At 34.3% G+C, this 14,390-nt stretch overlaps 1 protein-coding gene across 9 annotated transcripts in view; it reads right to left on the bottom strand.

Moving 5' to 3' along the window:
- Positions 1 to 14,390, bottom strand: part of DMD (dystrophin) — a 2,157,177-nt gene that overhangs the window by 1,126,458 nt on the left and 1,016,329 nt on the right. For all 9 annotated transcript variants that reach the window (XM_077988314.1, XM_077988313.1, XM_028842274.2 and 6 more), the window contains one exon: positions 4,150 to 4,297. In XM_077988314.1, coding sequence (XP_077844440.1) covers positions 4,150 to 4,297 — 148 coding nt within the window. The remainder of the gene's footprint in view (positions 1 to 4,149; positions 4,298 to 14,390) is intronic.

Consider the following 14,390-nt stretch of genomic DNA (forward strand, 5'->3'; position numbering starts at 1 on the left):
GAGGTTCTCCATAGTGGCATGGTATATTGCTTTGGAATATCTTCAAAAAGCACTAATTCATATATTTAATTTTGTCTTTTACTCGTGACAGAGGAAAAAAAAAAAAGAGTTGCATGGAACCAGATTATCTTTCTGCTGCTATTGGCAGTCAGTACGTTTTGAATGACAACACTAAGCCTCAGTTAAAGCACTAAATTCTCTTTTTTAAAGTGAAAAAGAAAAGATGCAATTTGATCAAAATATATAGGGACAAGTTTACAACATACCCCTATGTTGTATTTCATGTCTAAAAATTATTTCTTTACTGAAAATTGTACATATGAGGCTTCAAACTCCAACGTGTTTCTGAGTGTGTTTGTTTAATATTTGGGCTGCTTGGTTCACTTTTTTCACAGTAACCATTACTGGCTCATGCCAAACAATTGTCTGCTAACAGCCACTGTCTACATCCTGTTTTCTAAAATAATTTCATAGTAAATATTTAAACTCATTCTCCTATTCGTTATTAGTCAATCAACAATGGTCAAGATAGCTGAAATTACCAAAGCTTTGATTTGCCTTATCGAGGAAGGTATCTTACAGGGTTTATTTTACCCATTTTAAGATAATTACTCAGAATGGAAAGATAACCTAAGGTATATTATGTACGTGTATATGTATTCCTGTGTGTGCACACTCATGTGTGTGCATGTGTGTGTGCACATGTTCATATGCATGATTTTGGACATAAAATAACCAGGAAAGAAATACCTTAACTGTTTGGGGGATTTGTGATGTCATTCACAGCTCTTTTCTGAAAGAATTTTTCCTTGGACATCTAGAATGATTTTTCTTATTTCATCTACAGATTGAGAAAAAAATAGACTAAATAAAATAGTCTTTTTAAGATTATCCAATTGGCCAGGCATGGTGGCTCACGTCTGTAATCCCAGCACTTTGGGAGGTTGAGATGGGCAGATCACCTGAGGTCAGAGATCTAGACCAGCCTGACCAACATGGTGAAACCCCTTCTCTACTAAAAATAGAAAAATTAGCCAGGCGTGGTGGCGGGCACCTGTAATCCTAGCTACTCGGGAGGCCAAGGCAGGAGAATCACTTGAAGCCTGGAGGCAGAAGTTGCAGTGAGCTGAGGTCCTGCCACTGCACTCCAGCCTGGGCGACAAGAGCAAATCTCCATCTCAAACAAAAAAAAAAAAAAAAAAAAAATTATCCAATTGAGGGAAAAAGTTCTGATAAAATGTTCATAAATTGCAACTAAGCCACACTGTCAAGAAATGAGGACCATTAGACAGTCTGTGGAAACTTAAAGTTATGATATATTCACAAAATTGTATAACGTTAATGTATTAAAAGATCAAATTACATCAAAATAGTTTGTTTTGGACTTGTTTCCAAGTTGGAGTAAAAAAGGCTGTACTTAACCTCCTGACTGAAACATTTAAAAAAAGAAAAAACACAAAACATATGCTACAATGGTTTTCAACATACTGAACATCAGACATTGAAGGACAGTGGTCCCTGCCAGGAGGCTTTTGTTAAAAGATGAAGCTGAGAGTTTCAGCAGCCCAAGGTTGACTAGTGATCACAGGGCAAAATACCAGAGAGGTCATACACATGCAGAGGACATTTTAGACATTTGCAGAAAGCTTTATTTTATTCTTTAGCTGAGTCTTGATCAGTTCATATATGTGAGAAAACCACTCAAAGCTAAGGAAAGAACTACACAAGAGAATTAAAGGGAACAATCACCAGAGCTCACATGTGGCTAAGAATACCACCTGTTCCCACTAACTCCAGTGAAAAATTTTATCATTCACAGGGCATCAAAGAGAGTACTCAGAAGGGTTTTGCCTCAGTAGTGGGGAAAAAGTAGCCCTAAACTTACACTGTTCTGGTCATAACTAACAAAGCATAAAAGGAAGATTATCAAAAGATCAATTGTTTCCAAGTAAATTAACTGGGTTCCAGAACAAGGGTTAAGAATATTTATTTCAATATATTTGAATTTATTTGAAGTATCAAGCACTCAATAAGTTAAAATTCACAATGTCTGGCATATAATCAAAAATTACCAGTCATCCAAAGAAGCAGTAAAATAACACCCTTAATGAGGAGAAAAATACATCCATTTAAATTAACCCAGAATAGACACAGATGATAAAATTAGTAGAGAAGAATATTCTAACAGTTATTATATCTGTATTCCATATAATCAAGAAAGTAAAGACTGAACATGTTGAGTAGACACATGGAAGAAATAAAAAAGACCCAAATTATACTTCTAAGAGATGAAAATATCTGATGTTAAAAATATGTACTACATGGGATTAGCCATAGATTAGACTTTGAAAAAGATGAGTCTATTTGACAATAGAGATTATATAAAATGAATTACAGAGAAACGAGACTAAAAAGAAAATGAATATAACATCAGTGAGTAGTGGGGGCAGTTTTCAGGAGCCTAATAAATGTACAATTGGAGTCCCATTTTTTAAAAAAAAATGGCTGAAAGCTTTCTAAATTTGATGAAATGTTAAATACACAGATTCAAGAGCTTAACTGACTTCAAGAACAAGGAACATGAAGAAAACTGGGGACTACACGAAGTTACGACAAAACAAATTGCTTGATCGTAAAAGTACTCCCTAATAAACCTTCTACATACAAATCTCCATTTTACAATGGCTTTCCAAGAAACCCAACCTGAAATATGTACCAAAATCCATACGGAATAACTATCCTCCAAAGAGTAGAATGGAGGTACTTCTTTTATACATTTCTATGTTGCTTGATTTTTTTCACAATAAGTACTAATTTTATAATAAAATATAAATTAAAATATATAACTACCATGGGTTGGATATCATTGAAAATGGCAAGTAGTTTCTATATCTCCCCCAAAACATTTTATATAACTCTAATATATTTCTGCCTCTCAGGCAGAGACCCCATTATGCTGCATTAGCCCAAAATTCACTTCAGTGCTATTTTTAAAATGTATCTTCTATATTAAAGCAGATTGAGAATCCATACATTTCCTCTCTATACAAATGCCAATGCTGGTGTGCATACAAGTTTGATTGATATATATATGATTACACAAGATTTTTAAAATATTCATTTTCTGTGTTTAAATAGCTTATCATATACATAGGCATTTAAATGCTTAACTCCTTAATATCAAAAGGCATATTCACTATAGAAACATATTTGAGAATGAAGACTGTAAAGTCAAATGTGATATTGCTTTTGTGAATCCAGCATTTTGAAATATCTAAACTATTTAATAAACTACTGAGTGTTTTTTGCCCTCATCTGTCTTAATCAGTATTTTCTGGCATTAAAAATTGGCTACAATTCAAATCCACTTGATTGACTACTGCAACATGAACAATTTGAGCTAAAAAAAGATGCAAACATAATTAAGCCTTTGTGTAATAAACACAATGTTTCTTATGCCTAAACTATATATTTTAGGAACCAAATTATATCCTTGACAATCTAATCTATCTTTACCTGCATATTCAAAGGACACAACAAGTTGAAATTAAACTATACACTGGTTATCATCCATTTGTTGCTTCTCTATTAACATAAACCATAAAAAAGTCAATAAGTACCACCAATTAACTCTGCATTGTTTTGGCCTCTGGACTATTTCAAAAGGCATTTTGTCAATAGAATATATAGAAATATGGCAGTATCACTACAAATTGTCTTTAGGGAAACAGAACTGTAATTTTATCATGATGGATATTTCTAGCAACTTCATTATAGCTAAGTATGCCACAAGTTCTCCTTCTGGAACGGTTCCAACATACGGCAAAAATACACACTGCCCCAAAGCCACAAAACACCTTGCTGTTACGATGCTCCCTTTTGTCACAGATTCAATTCTATTTTGCAGTTTATCAGATAAACCAGTCCTGTCCAGGCAAACGCTCTCATCCTGACACAAAAAGTCCACAGCACAGTTCTCTAATATTACCATTATAATTTTCTTTCTAGTATGTATAATGATGACAACAAAAGTCAAAAGTGGTCATTTCCATCATCCTTCACAACCTGAACTTAAAGAAATTAAACAGTCCAGATGTGATGAAGATAAACACAATTTAGAAAAAAAAAAAAATCAAATCAAAAACTTACCTTAAGATACCATTTGTATTTAGCATGTTCCCAATTCTCAGGAATTTGCGTCTTTCTGAGGAACTGTTCAGCTTCTGTTAGCCACTGATTAAATATCTTTATATCATAATGAAAACGCCGCCATTTCTCAACAGATCTGTCAAATCGCCTGCAGGTAAAAAATACGGATCAAGAAAAATAAATGGATGATATAAAACAGATTGTAGAGATACAGCATATATTTTTTGGTTATACTGACAAAGATATTCTGATAGTTTCTGGCATTTGTAGAGTTTAGTTTCAATTAACAAATAAAAATTAATAGATACACCTAACATGTACCCACAAAATTTTTTAAACATGCTCAATAAAAAAGATGATTTTAAACTGAAGGTTGCAATTTTTCCGTTTAAAGTGAATATATTTCTTGATTAAAAGAAAGGTAAAGAAACTATTTTGGACGATTAGCATTTCCTTTCCTAAGAATATATATTTTTTTAAATTCTAGAAATTTACAAATATCTTAACATTGTAATAAATTATTTGGAAGCAATATATTCAATTTCAAAATATGTTTGGATACAAATTAAATTACTTCATAAATTCTATCACTTTCAATATTATTCTTGATCCAAAACTATCTATTCATCAATTGAAAGGAGTAATAAGTTCTAGTGTTCTACTGCATAGTAAGATGAACAAAGTTAACAATATTGTACTGTATATTTCAAAATAGTGAAAGAGAATTTTAAATGTTCTCACCACAGAGAAATTATAAATGTTTGAGGTTATGGATATGTTAAGTAACCTGATTTGATCATGACGCAATGAAACATTACACTGAAACATCACACTCACCCCAAAAATACATATAGTTATTACAAATAAAACTTAAAAATATAACTAAAGTACCATTATCACACCAATAAATCAATAATTCATCACTATCATTAAAGATTCTGTCAATATTTAAAATAAGATGACAGATGTAATTCATATTGTAGGCTCAGATGTAAGCATTTCACTAACTGATAAACTAAACTATGTGATGCCTTCTTGAATCCTACTTATTTTATTGTATCCACTAAAATTTTGGATTGGAATACTGCAGGAACTTAGTACAAGTCAAATGTGTTAACATCACACATGGAAAGAATGTTAGGAAGCAAGCATTGGTCACTTTCCAGTCATAAAAGAGACTGAGGCAGAAATAATATGAACCAGGGCTTTATGTTTACCTAAGACAGTTGCACATAAGAATCAACCGGGGCATTTAAAAAAACAGCAACAACAATAACCAAACAGTGACCCTGGGACTCCACTCAAGATCAACTTAATCAGTATTTCTGGAGGTTGGATGCTGACATTGTTATTTTTCAAAGCATCCAGGTGATTTCAATGCACAGTCAAGGTGAAAAACACTGCTACAAAGTAAGATTTGAAATCTTATTGGACTTACAGTCTACCAGATCTCCTGGGGCCTGTTCAAGCAAGCATTTGTGAGCACTAAACCAAAAGCCATCCTAAAGATTACTGGCTATGGTGCTGCCTCAGAGTACAGGAATCTGTCAAGTTTTTATGAACTCTATTCTTAAGAAGCAATGGATCATACTTTTGAATATCATGATATCTTTACAGTCCTCTACCTTCATTCAGGAATTTAAAGTAACACTAGAATTTTAAAATTGCTACATCTGCCTACTGATGTACTGGGCAGAGAAATGAATTAACATTTATGAAACAATTACTAATAGCCAGGCACCGGGCTCTGTGCTTTTACAGTGTCAGGCATATCATTTCATTGACACCTACAATAACCCTGCAGCATAGCAATTATTATTCCCATTTTCCATTGGAGAAAACAGAGGCCAATTTGCCGAAAGGTGAAAATGGTATTAAATAGTAGTAGAGAGAGGCTTCTAACCCAAATATCTCTTGTTTCAATGGCACCTTTCTACCACTGCACATGCTCTCCTGTGAAATATTTTATTTTTCCAAGATGAAGTTTCACCTTATCAGTTAAACAATTGAAAGTGATAGTTCTAGAGTCTTTTTCCCCTTATTTTTATTAACTACCTAAAATTTAAGAATGTATCTACATGTACATTGCATTCTTTCAGACATTGTATTTAATGAATAATCATATGCTTAACCTTTCAAATCATGTAAAACAGACAGCATTTTGGTAGCATAAAAAAGGCAACCGAAGGTAGCCAAAGAGCTATTCTCTAACTACAGTTAGTGAAAAGTAAGAATGTTGCCTTTGATAATTAATGGTATTCTAGAGTTATTCAGATACATTATATCCTTCCACAACAAAATGATCCTGGGAATGTTTTTGCATGTTTAGTAACGATTTAGCATTCACGTATTTTCAGTGGTATATAACATACAATAAATGACCTATCAATATATCTTAAGAGTTGATTCCCTTTAAAAACGAACTGCACATGTATTTGCATCACGGGAGTCAAAGAGTTGCTTTTGAATGGGAATCTAAAAAAACTATGCAACATAGGTAGCATTGTTCCATACTGGTGAGACTATGTATATTTTAATTTTATTATATACTTTTTTTTTTTTTTGAGATGGAGTCTCGCACTGTCACCCAGGCTGGAGTGCAGTGGTGCGATCTTGGCTCATTGCAAGCTCTGCCTCCCGGGTTCACACCATTCTGCTACCTCAGCCTCCCGAGTAGCTGGGACTACAGGTGCCCACCACCATGCCCAGTTAATTTTCTTTATTTTTAGTAGAGACGGGGTTTCACCGTGTTAGCCAGGTTGGTCTCTATCTCCTGACCTCATGATTTTTCTATATTTTTCAATTTGTCTACAGTGTGCTTTTCATATTTTGAGTCAGAAAAATAGAATAAAAATTTTTTTAAATGGCAGTCTCATATGCTAATGACTGCTAACTCCAACCCTCCTCCTGCTATCACAGTCTGAGAAACAGTCAGCAGCTAACCAGAGCACAGAGAAGCACCAGTTGGTCATGACTTACCACTCCACCTTTGTAGCAACCATCAGTCCCCACTCTTGGTTTGCTGTTTTTCCTACCCAATCACTTGAACTATACTTTTGCCAACACTTTTAGCTACTAGGAGGTGACTGTTTCTCCAACATACTGCTATAAATGCCCATTCTTCATTTCAGGATCCTGTATACCTTAAAGATTTTCAATTTCAAACCTGTTGCACAGACTTGTTTCTCAATCACTCATCATATTGATAGTTGCCATCCTCTACCAAATTCAACAAATACCCCTCTCACCCTGAATTCTTTTCCTTTCTACAAGTTATCTTTCCTTTACATTCTCCCAGAGAAGAAAACTATAAGGGTTCATATACTTGATCATGGTACCCATAGCTCTGTAAGACAGAGCTGGAGGTAGGAAGAGAAGGGGAACAGGCCTTCCATTTACATCATTGTTGCAGGCCCACAAGAGGGAGGCAGGATGGACTTTCTGCCCGACCCCTGCTTCTGCCTTAGGACTTGTGAATTTGCGTATCAATAGCATATTTCTGAAATACCCTTCTTCCCTTTTTCTCTTGTCTCCTCGTATAATCCAAACTTTTGCATCCTCAAGGACCTAATAAAAATGACTTACACTGTTACTTTATAAATATATAAATATGAAGTATTTATTACAGCATGCAACTGCTAAACCTTTGAAAACTGTAAAGTTGATTTAATTTTATTATTGAAATTACTGTTGAAATAAGTAACTATTCAAACAAAATATTAAAGAATAAAATCATGGGCTTTACATGTGATGACATTTAATGTAAGTAATAATACTTTAAACTCCATTTCAAGCCTCACATAAAATTTTAAAATACACTTTTCAGTATTTAATATGTGCTGAATTTAATATGTTCTTGAATTTACTACATAAAATTACATTTTTTATCATGACTACTTATAAACTTAAACTCTTTTCCACCAAGGAAACTTCCAAATGAAAAAAATATATTTTTTTCTGGTTTTACAATGTTAGATTTATAAATTTAATATCTAATTAGTCACTGTCCTCCCTAAATTTTTCTTGCTCCATTAATTGGACTGCCCACTAATGAAGAAAATGGTAACAACTAGAAACAAGTAGAGACATCAAAAATAGCATTCAGGGAAACAAATATAATTTTTGCCTTCTGTAATATTTCTAGGAAAAAAGTTTTCTTTCTTGGCAGTAAGAAGAAATATAGATGGAACTTAATAAAGGGCAAAAAATGTCAGTATAAACATATGGATAATAAATCAAGTGATTTTAGAATTTTGCAAATATTAAAATTCTCATTCACTATGCAACTGGTATTTAAAATTACACTGCTGCTTCATTTATGTGCAGCATAACTTATTTCCTGCTGTTCTAAATCAAGTTAGTCAGATTATTCTCAAGCATAAATTACATTTAGGGAGTAATTCAGTACTCTGGGACATACTTTAACACTTTCGGGCCATTAAGGTGGTAGTCAATTCCATGAAATAGATTTAAATAAATAACACCCTAGTAGCTTTCTGACATATCCATTGTTGCTTTATACTTAGGTCTGCAAACTCAGCTTGGGCTGCTGATTACTTCATCCCACATATTTCATCTTTGATTAGGTGAGGAGGACAGACCTTGGCTAGTGTCTCGTGGTCCAAACTGTATGTGCCAATAAATAAAGGTTAGTTACCTGCCCCAAATCATAGTACCTTGCTACTTCTCCCCACCCCTAAACTTCCTAATACAATTATTTAATAAAAGATAAGTATACTACCAATTATGAAGTACTTACCTCCTAATGTTAATTGTGGGAGCTTAATAAATGAGTATATATAAATTTCTTTTTTTACATCTTTTATTTTATTAATGTTTTTAAAACAATCAATAGACTTTGGAATACACGTGATTTTTAGTTACATGAATTAATTGTATAGAAGTAAAATCAGATATTTTAGTGCACGTGTCACCCAAGTAGTGTACATTACACCCAATAGGTAACTTTTTATCCCTCACTCCCTTCCCACTCTGCCCCTTCTGAGTCTTCAAAGTCCATTCTACTACTCTGTCTGCCTTTGTGTACCCACAGCGTAGCTCCCACTTATAAGTGAGAACATACAGTATTTGGTTTGCCCATTCCTGAATTACTTCACTCAGAATAATGGCATCCAACTCCATCAAAGTTGCTGCAAAAGACATTATTTCATTATTTTCTATGACTGAGTAGTATTGCATGGTATATGGCTGAGTAGTATTTCACAGTATATGAAAATATATGCCACATTTTCTTTATCTACTCATTGGTCAACTGGCACTTAGGTTGGTTCCATATCTTTGCAATTGTGAATTGTGTTGCTATAAACATATGCGTGCAAGTGTCTTTTTGATATAATGACTTCTCTTCCTCTGGGTAAATACCCGGTAATGAGATTTCTGGATCAAATGTTAGATCTACTATTAGTTCTTTAAGAAATCTTCATACTGTTTCCCATATAGGTTGTAGTAATTTACAGTCACCAGCAGTGTACAAGTGTTCCGTTTTCACCACGTTCACAACAATATCTATTGTTCAAAACCTCTGGGATACGGCAAAAGCAGTGCTAAGAGGACATTTTCTAGCACTAAATGACTACATCAAAAAGCCTGAAAAATCACAGTCTGACTACCTAACATCACACCTCAAGGAACTGGAGAATCAACAACAAAGCAAACACAAAGCTCCAGAAGAAAAGAAATAACGAATATCAGAGCAGAACTAAATGAAATTGAGACAAAAAATACAAAAGATCAATGAAACAAAATGTCGACTCTTTGAAAAGATAAAATTGATAGACCACTAGTTAACCAAGAAAAAAAGAGAAGAGATTCAAGTAAGCTCAGTTACAAATGAAAATACAAATTTCTTAGAACAGTGTCTGGCAGTGTTCAACAAATATGAGTAGTAGTAGTTGTTGTCATTATTAGTCTACCTTTATTTGGCTTAAGACTTTAAATGCAAATAAAATAAGCAACATAGAACCTGAGCCATGCTAGTGTCTCTCTGGTGCTGAATAGACTCATAAATTAGAAATTCCTTCTTAAGAAATTACCTTCTTCAATTTCAGGACTTAAAGTATTTAAATAGGCAATGTCATTAGACTGCGGATGAACTCTGAATCACTATTTCAGCATGGAATCCATGGTTGGCCATGCCTATCTCTGAGTATATTACATATATTTACTTTTTAAATGCTTTTTGTTGTGAAACATCATATAGGGAACAATTCATATAAACCCATGGTAACTATCACCCAGACCAAGAACTAAAACTTCCAGCAGCCAAATGGAACACTCCATATCATAGTTTCAAGATTAATCTACATCTTTGCTTATTAGTTGTTGATTAATTTTTCACTGTATGATTATCTTAGTCTGTTTGTGCTGTTATAACAAAATGCCTGAGACTGGATAATTTACAAATAATAGAAATGTATTCACTCACAGTTCTGGAGCCTGGGAAGTCCAAGATAAAGGCGCTGGTATTTGGTGTCTGGTGAGGGCCTTCCTGCTGTATCTTCACATGGCAGAAGGTAGATGGGCAAGAGAGCAAGCGAACTGAATGCCACATGAAGCCTTGTTTATAAGGGTCTTAGTTTTATTAACAAGGAAGGAGCCCTCATGGCCTAATCATCACTTAAATGCCCTACCTCTTAGTACTAGCACATTATCGACACCTGAATTTTGAAAGAGACACATTCAAACCATAGCAAATTTTACTATTAATGAATACTGGAGTAGTTTTTGGTTTGGGGCTATTACTTTGCTGCTATGACATTCCCAAATATGTCTCCTGGAATATGAACACATGCATTTCTGTGGAGTGTATATATAGAAGTGAAATTGATGGGCTATAGGTTATGTAGATCTTTGAATTTACTAAATAGTGCCAAATGGATTTCACTCCGAGAAGCAGTAGTGTAAGTTTATACTTCTATTTACAATTCACAGATCAAGTAACACTGTGTGAAATTTCTAATTGCTGTATATTCTCACCACCACAGGGAATTGTCAGACTTATACATTTCAATGATTCTAGTTGGTAAGCAGTGATATTTCATTTTAGTTTTAATTTGCATGGCCTGGACCATTAATGGGACTTAGAAATTCTTTATATATTTATTGGCCATTTGGATTTATTTTGTAAAGATGACAAAAATCTTAACATTACTATGCATAAAACGCATTAGTTATTTACTATAAAGTGATCACTTTAAAATGCCATCCCGGTAGCAAACTATCACAAGAACAGAAAACCAAACACCGCATGTTCTCACTCATAGGTGGGAACTGAACAATGAGATCACTTGGACTCGGGAAGGGGAACATCACACACCGGGGCCTATCATGGGGACGGGGGAGGGGGGAGGGATTGCATTGGGAGTTATACCTGATGTAAATGACGAGTTGATGGGTGCTGACGAGTTGATGGGTGCAGCACAGCAACATGGCACAAGTATACATATGTAACAAACCTGCACGTTATGCACATGTACCCTAGAACTTAAAGTATAATAATAAAAAATATTAAAAAAAAAAAAAGAATATTGCCAGCAGGCCACAAGCCCTTTTCGTGCCATGGTTCACTTTTCAAGAACTTTTTCCATTTTTCTATTGGATTATCTGTACTTTTCTGAAAGATTTGTAGGAATTCTTCATAATTAGAAATAGACACACTTCATCCATTATGTGTGTATTCCAAATAATTTCTCCCACTCTGTGGGTTTCATTTTTACTCTCTCAGTGCTGTCTTCTGATGTATACATGTTATTAATATTCAATGTAGTCCAGTTTATTATTTTTATTCACGATTAGTGCTTCATCATTTGTGTAAGCAATTCTTTTCTTATCCAATATTAATTAACATATTCTCCTCTATTTTATTGCAAAAGCTTTATCGATTTGTTTTTTTCTCATGTTGGTTTTAAATCTTCTGGGATTTTATTTTTGTATATGGTTTGAAACAGAATGTATACTTTTTTCTAAGCAGAAGACTCAATTTTATTTTTTTTAGGTAAAACATGTATGCTGTACAAGATAATGCATGAACAGCAGAAAAATAAGTGTGCAGTGAAAAGCATCTGTCCCAATTTTGATCCGCTCACTCTGGTAGTTCTGCTCTCACTGTTAATAAAAATTTTATAATTTAAAATATTTATAGAACAAGGCAAAGAAATAAACAAACACAGTGGTATAAAATGATAGCCTTCTCTTTCAGTTTTACTGCTTTCAATATATTCAATGCTGATATTTTTACAGCTCTGGATTGACATTTTACTTTGTAACACTCTATTTTATTGATCCCTAATCCTCCCCAGGTTGTGAGCCTTGTTCTCAGGCTTTGAATACGTTTGGAGTCATATTTGATTTTAAGTTTCTCACAGTGTTTATAATACTTGAGTTTAAGAACTCATTCTCATGCCTTTATCCCCTCTTTTCACTGTTGAAATTCTACACATTTTCCCCTTATTTCTCATAACTTCACTTATTACATTCTGAATAAACAGCAAAGACAAATTTTCTTTTACCTGTATCACCAACAAAAACACCTAATATGACCTCTTTCCAATTATAGGGGACTCTTCTACTGTGCTTAATGGAGACTAGAATATGTTCACCTCAAAAGGAATTCTAACTTTTGTAGGTAAACTTTTTAAATGTCTTGTATGGACATTGCCGTATGAAACCTCATTTGCTTTCAAAGGTTCAACAAACATCTACAGCAGGGATTGGCAAACTCTATAAAGATCTTGAGAATAAATATTTTAGGTTTTGTGGGCCATATGGTTTTCATTACAACTACTCAACTCTGCCTTGCAGTACAAAAAAAGGTATACATGCAGCATAAGCAAATGGATATGGCTGGGATTCGATACAACTTTACAAAAACAAGTGGTGGGTGGAACTGGCCCATAGGCAGGAGATTATTGACTCTTAATCTAGGGTGATTATGACACAGCTCCAAATTTCAGCCCTTATCTGAGCTCTATAGCCAACTGTTTCTTGGACTATCCTCATCAGAACATTTGATGTGAACCTCAAAAATGTTATGTCAACAATTCCTTATTTTCCCATGCAAGTCTTTGATATGATTTGGATCTGTGTCCCCACCCAAATCTCATATTAAATTGTAATCCCCAGTGTTGGAGGTGGGGCCTGGTGGGAGGTGATTGGATCATCAGGGTGGTTTCTCATGGTTTAATACCATTCTCTTGGTACCGTCCTCATGAAAATGAGCTCGCGAGTTCTCCAAAATCTGCTTGTTTAAAAGTGTGTAGTCACCCACCCCCACCACCAACTCTCTCTCTCTCTGCTTTTGCCATGTGAAATGCCTACACCTGCTCTGCCTTCCACCATGTGTAAAAGCTCCCTGAGGCCTCCCCAGAAACAGATGTTGCTATGCTTCCTGTAGAGCCTGCAGAACCATGAGCCAATTAAACCCTTTACTTTATAAACACCCAGTCTCAGGTATTTCTTTATAGCAATGCAAGAATGGCCTAATCCAGTCCTTAGTTTTAATTTTAGTCAATGATTTCCCAGCTAGAAATCTTGAGGCCATCCTTTACTTCTCAATTTCTTTCTTATCATGCTTGTCTCTATATTTTATCAATTCTAAACCAGAAATGACTATTTAATCTAGCCTGTTCTCTCTAGCCCCACTGTCATGGATTTTCTTGAACACTCCTAATAACTTTTCCTCAGCATATTCCAACTCATCTTTCCCTATTTGCAGTTTCTCAGCACTCTTTAACAGATAACCTCACTTCCTACTTTGGTCCCTATACAAACATTCACATAGCCCACCATGTATACTATACTGAAAACATAGAATATCTGAAAATTTTCATAACAATCAAAATTCCTTTTTTACTGTGGGCCTTTTTTTGTCTCCTAGAATGCCACCCTATCTAAAATGTCACTATTCTGTGAGGCTTGTCTCTCTTGGAATTAGTTACTCCATAAGACAAGCTTCCACAGCTTTGTGAAAACCTCTATTAACATACTACTTCATGTTCTAATTATGTATTTACAAGGCTGTTTGTTCCAGTACACTATGTACCTCTTAGAAGAAGGAAGATGTTTTATGCACCTTTGAATTTCTGGTACTAAGCACTGTTCCTGGTACATGACAAATGTTTAATACATTTTAATAACTGAATGAATGAATAAAAAAGTCCATGAGTAATTTCACAAACCCCTTATATCTTCCATTTAAGAGCCATAAATACTTGGATACGTTA

Source organism: Macaca mulatta, chromosome X (assembly GCF_049350105.2).
Source record: "Macaca mulatta isolate MMU2019108-1 chromosome X, T2T-MMU8v2.0, whole genome shotgun sequence".
NCBI lineage: Eukaryota > Metazoa > Chordata > Mammalia > Primates > Cercopithecidae > Macaca > Macaca mulatta.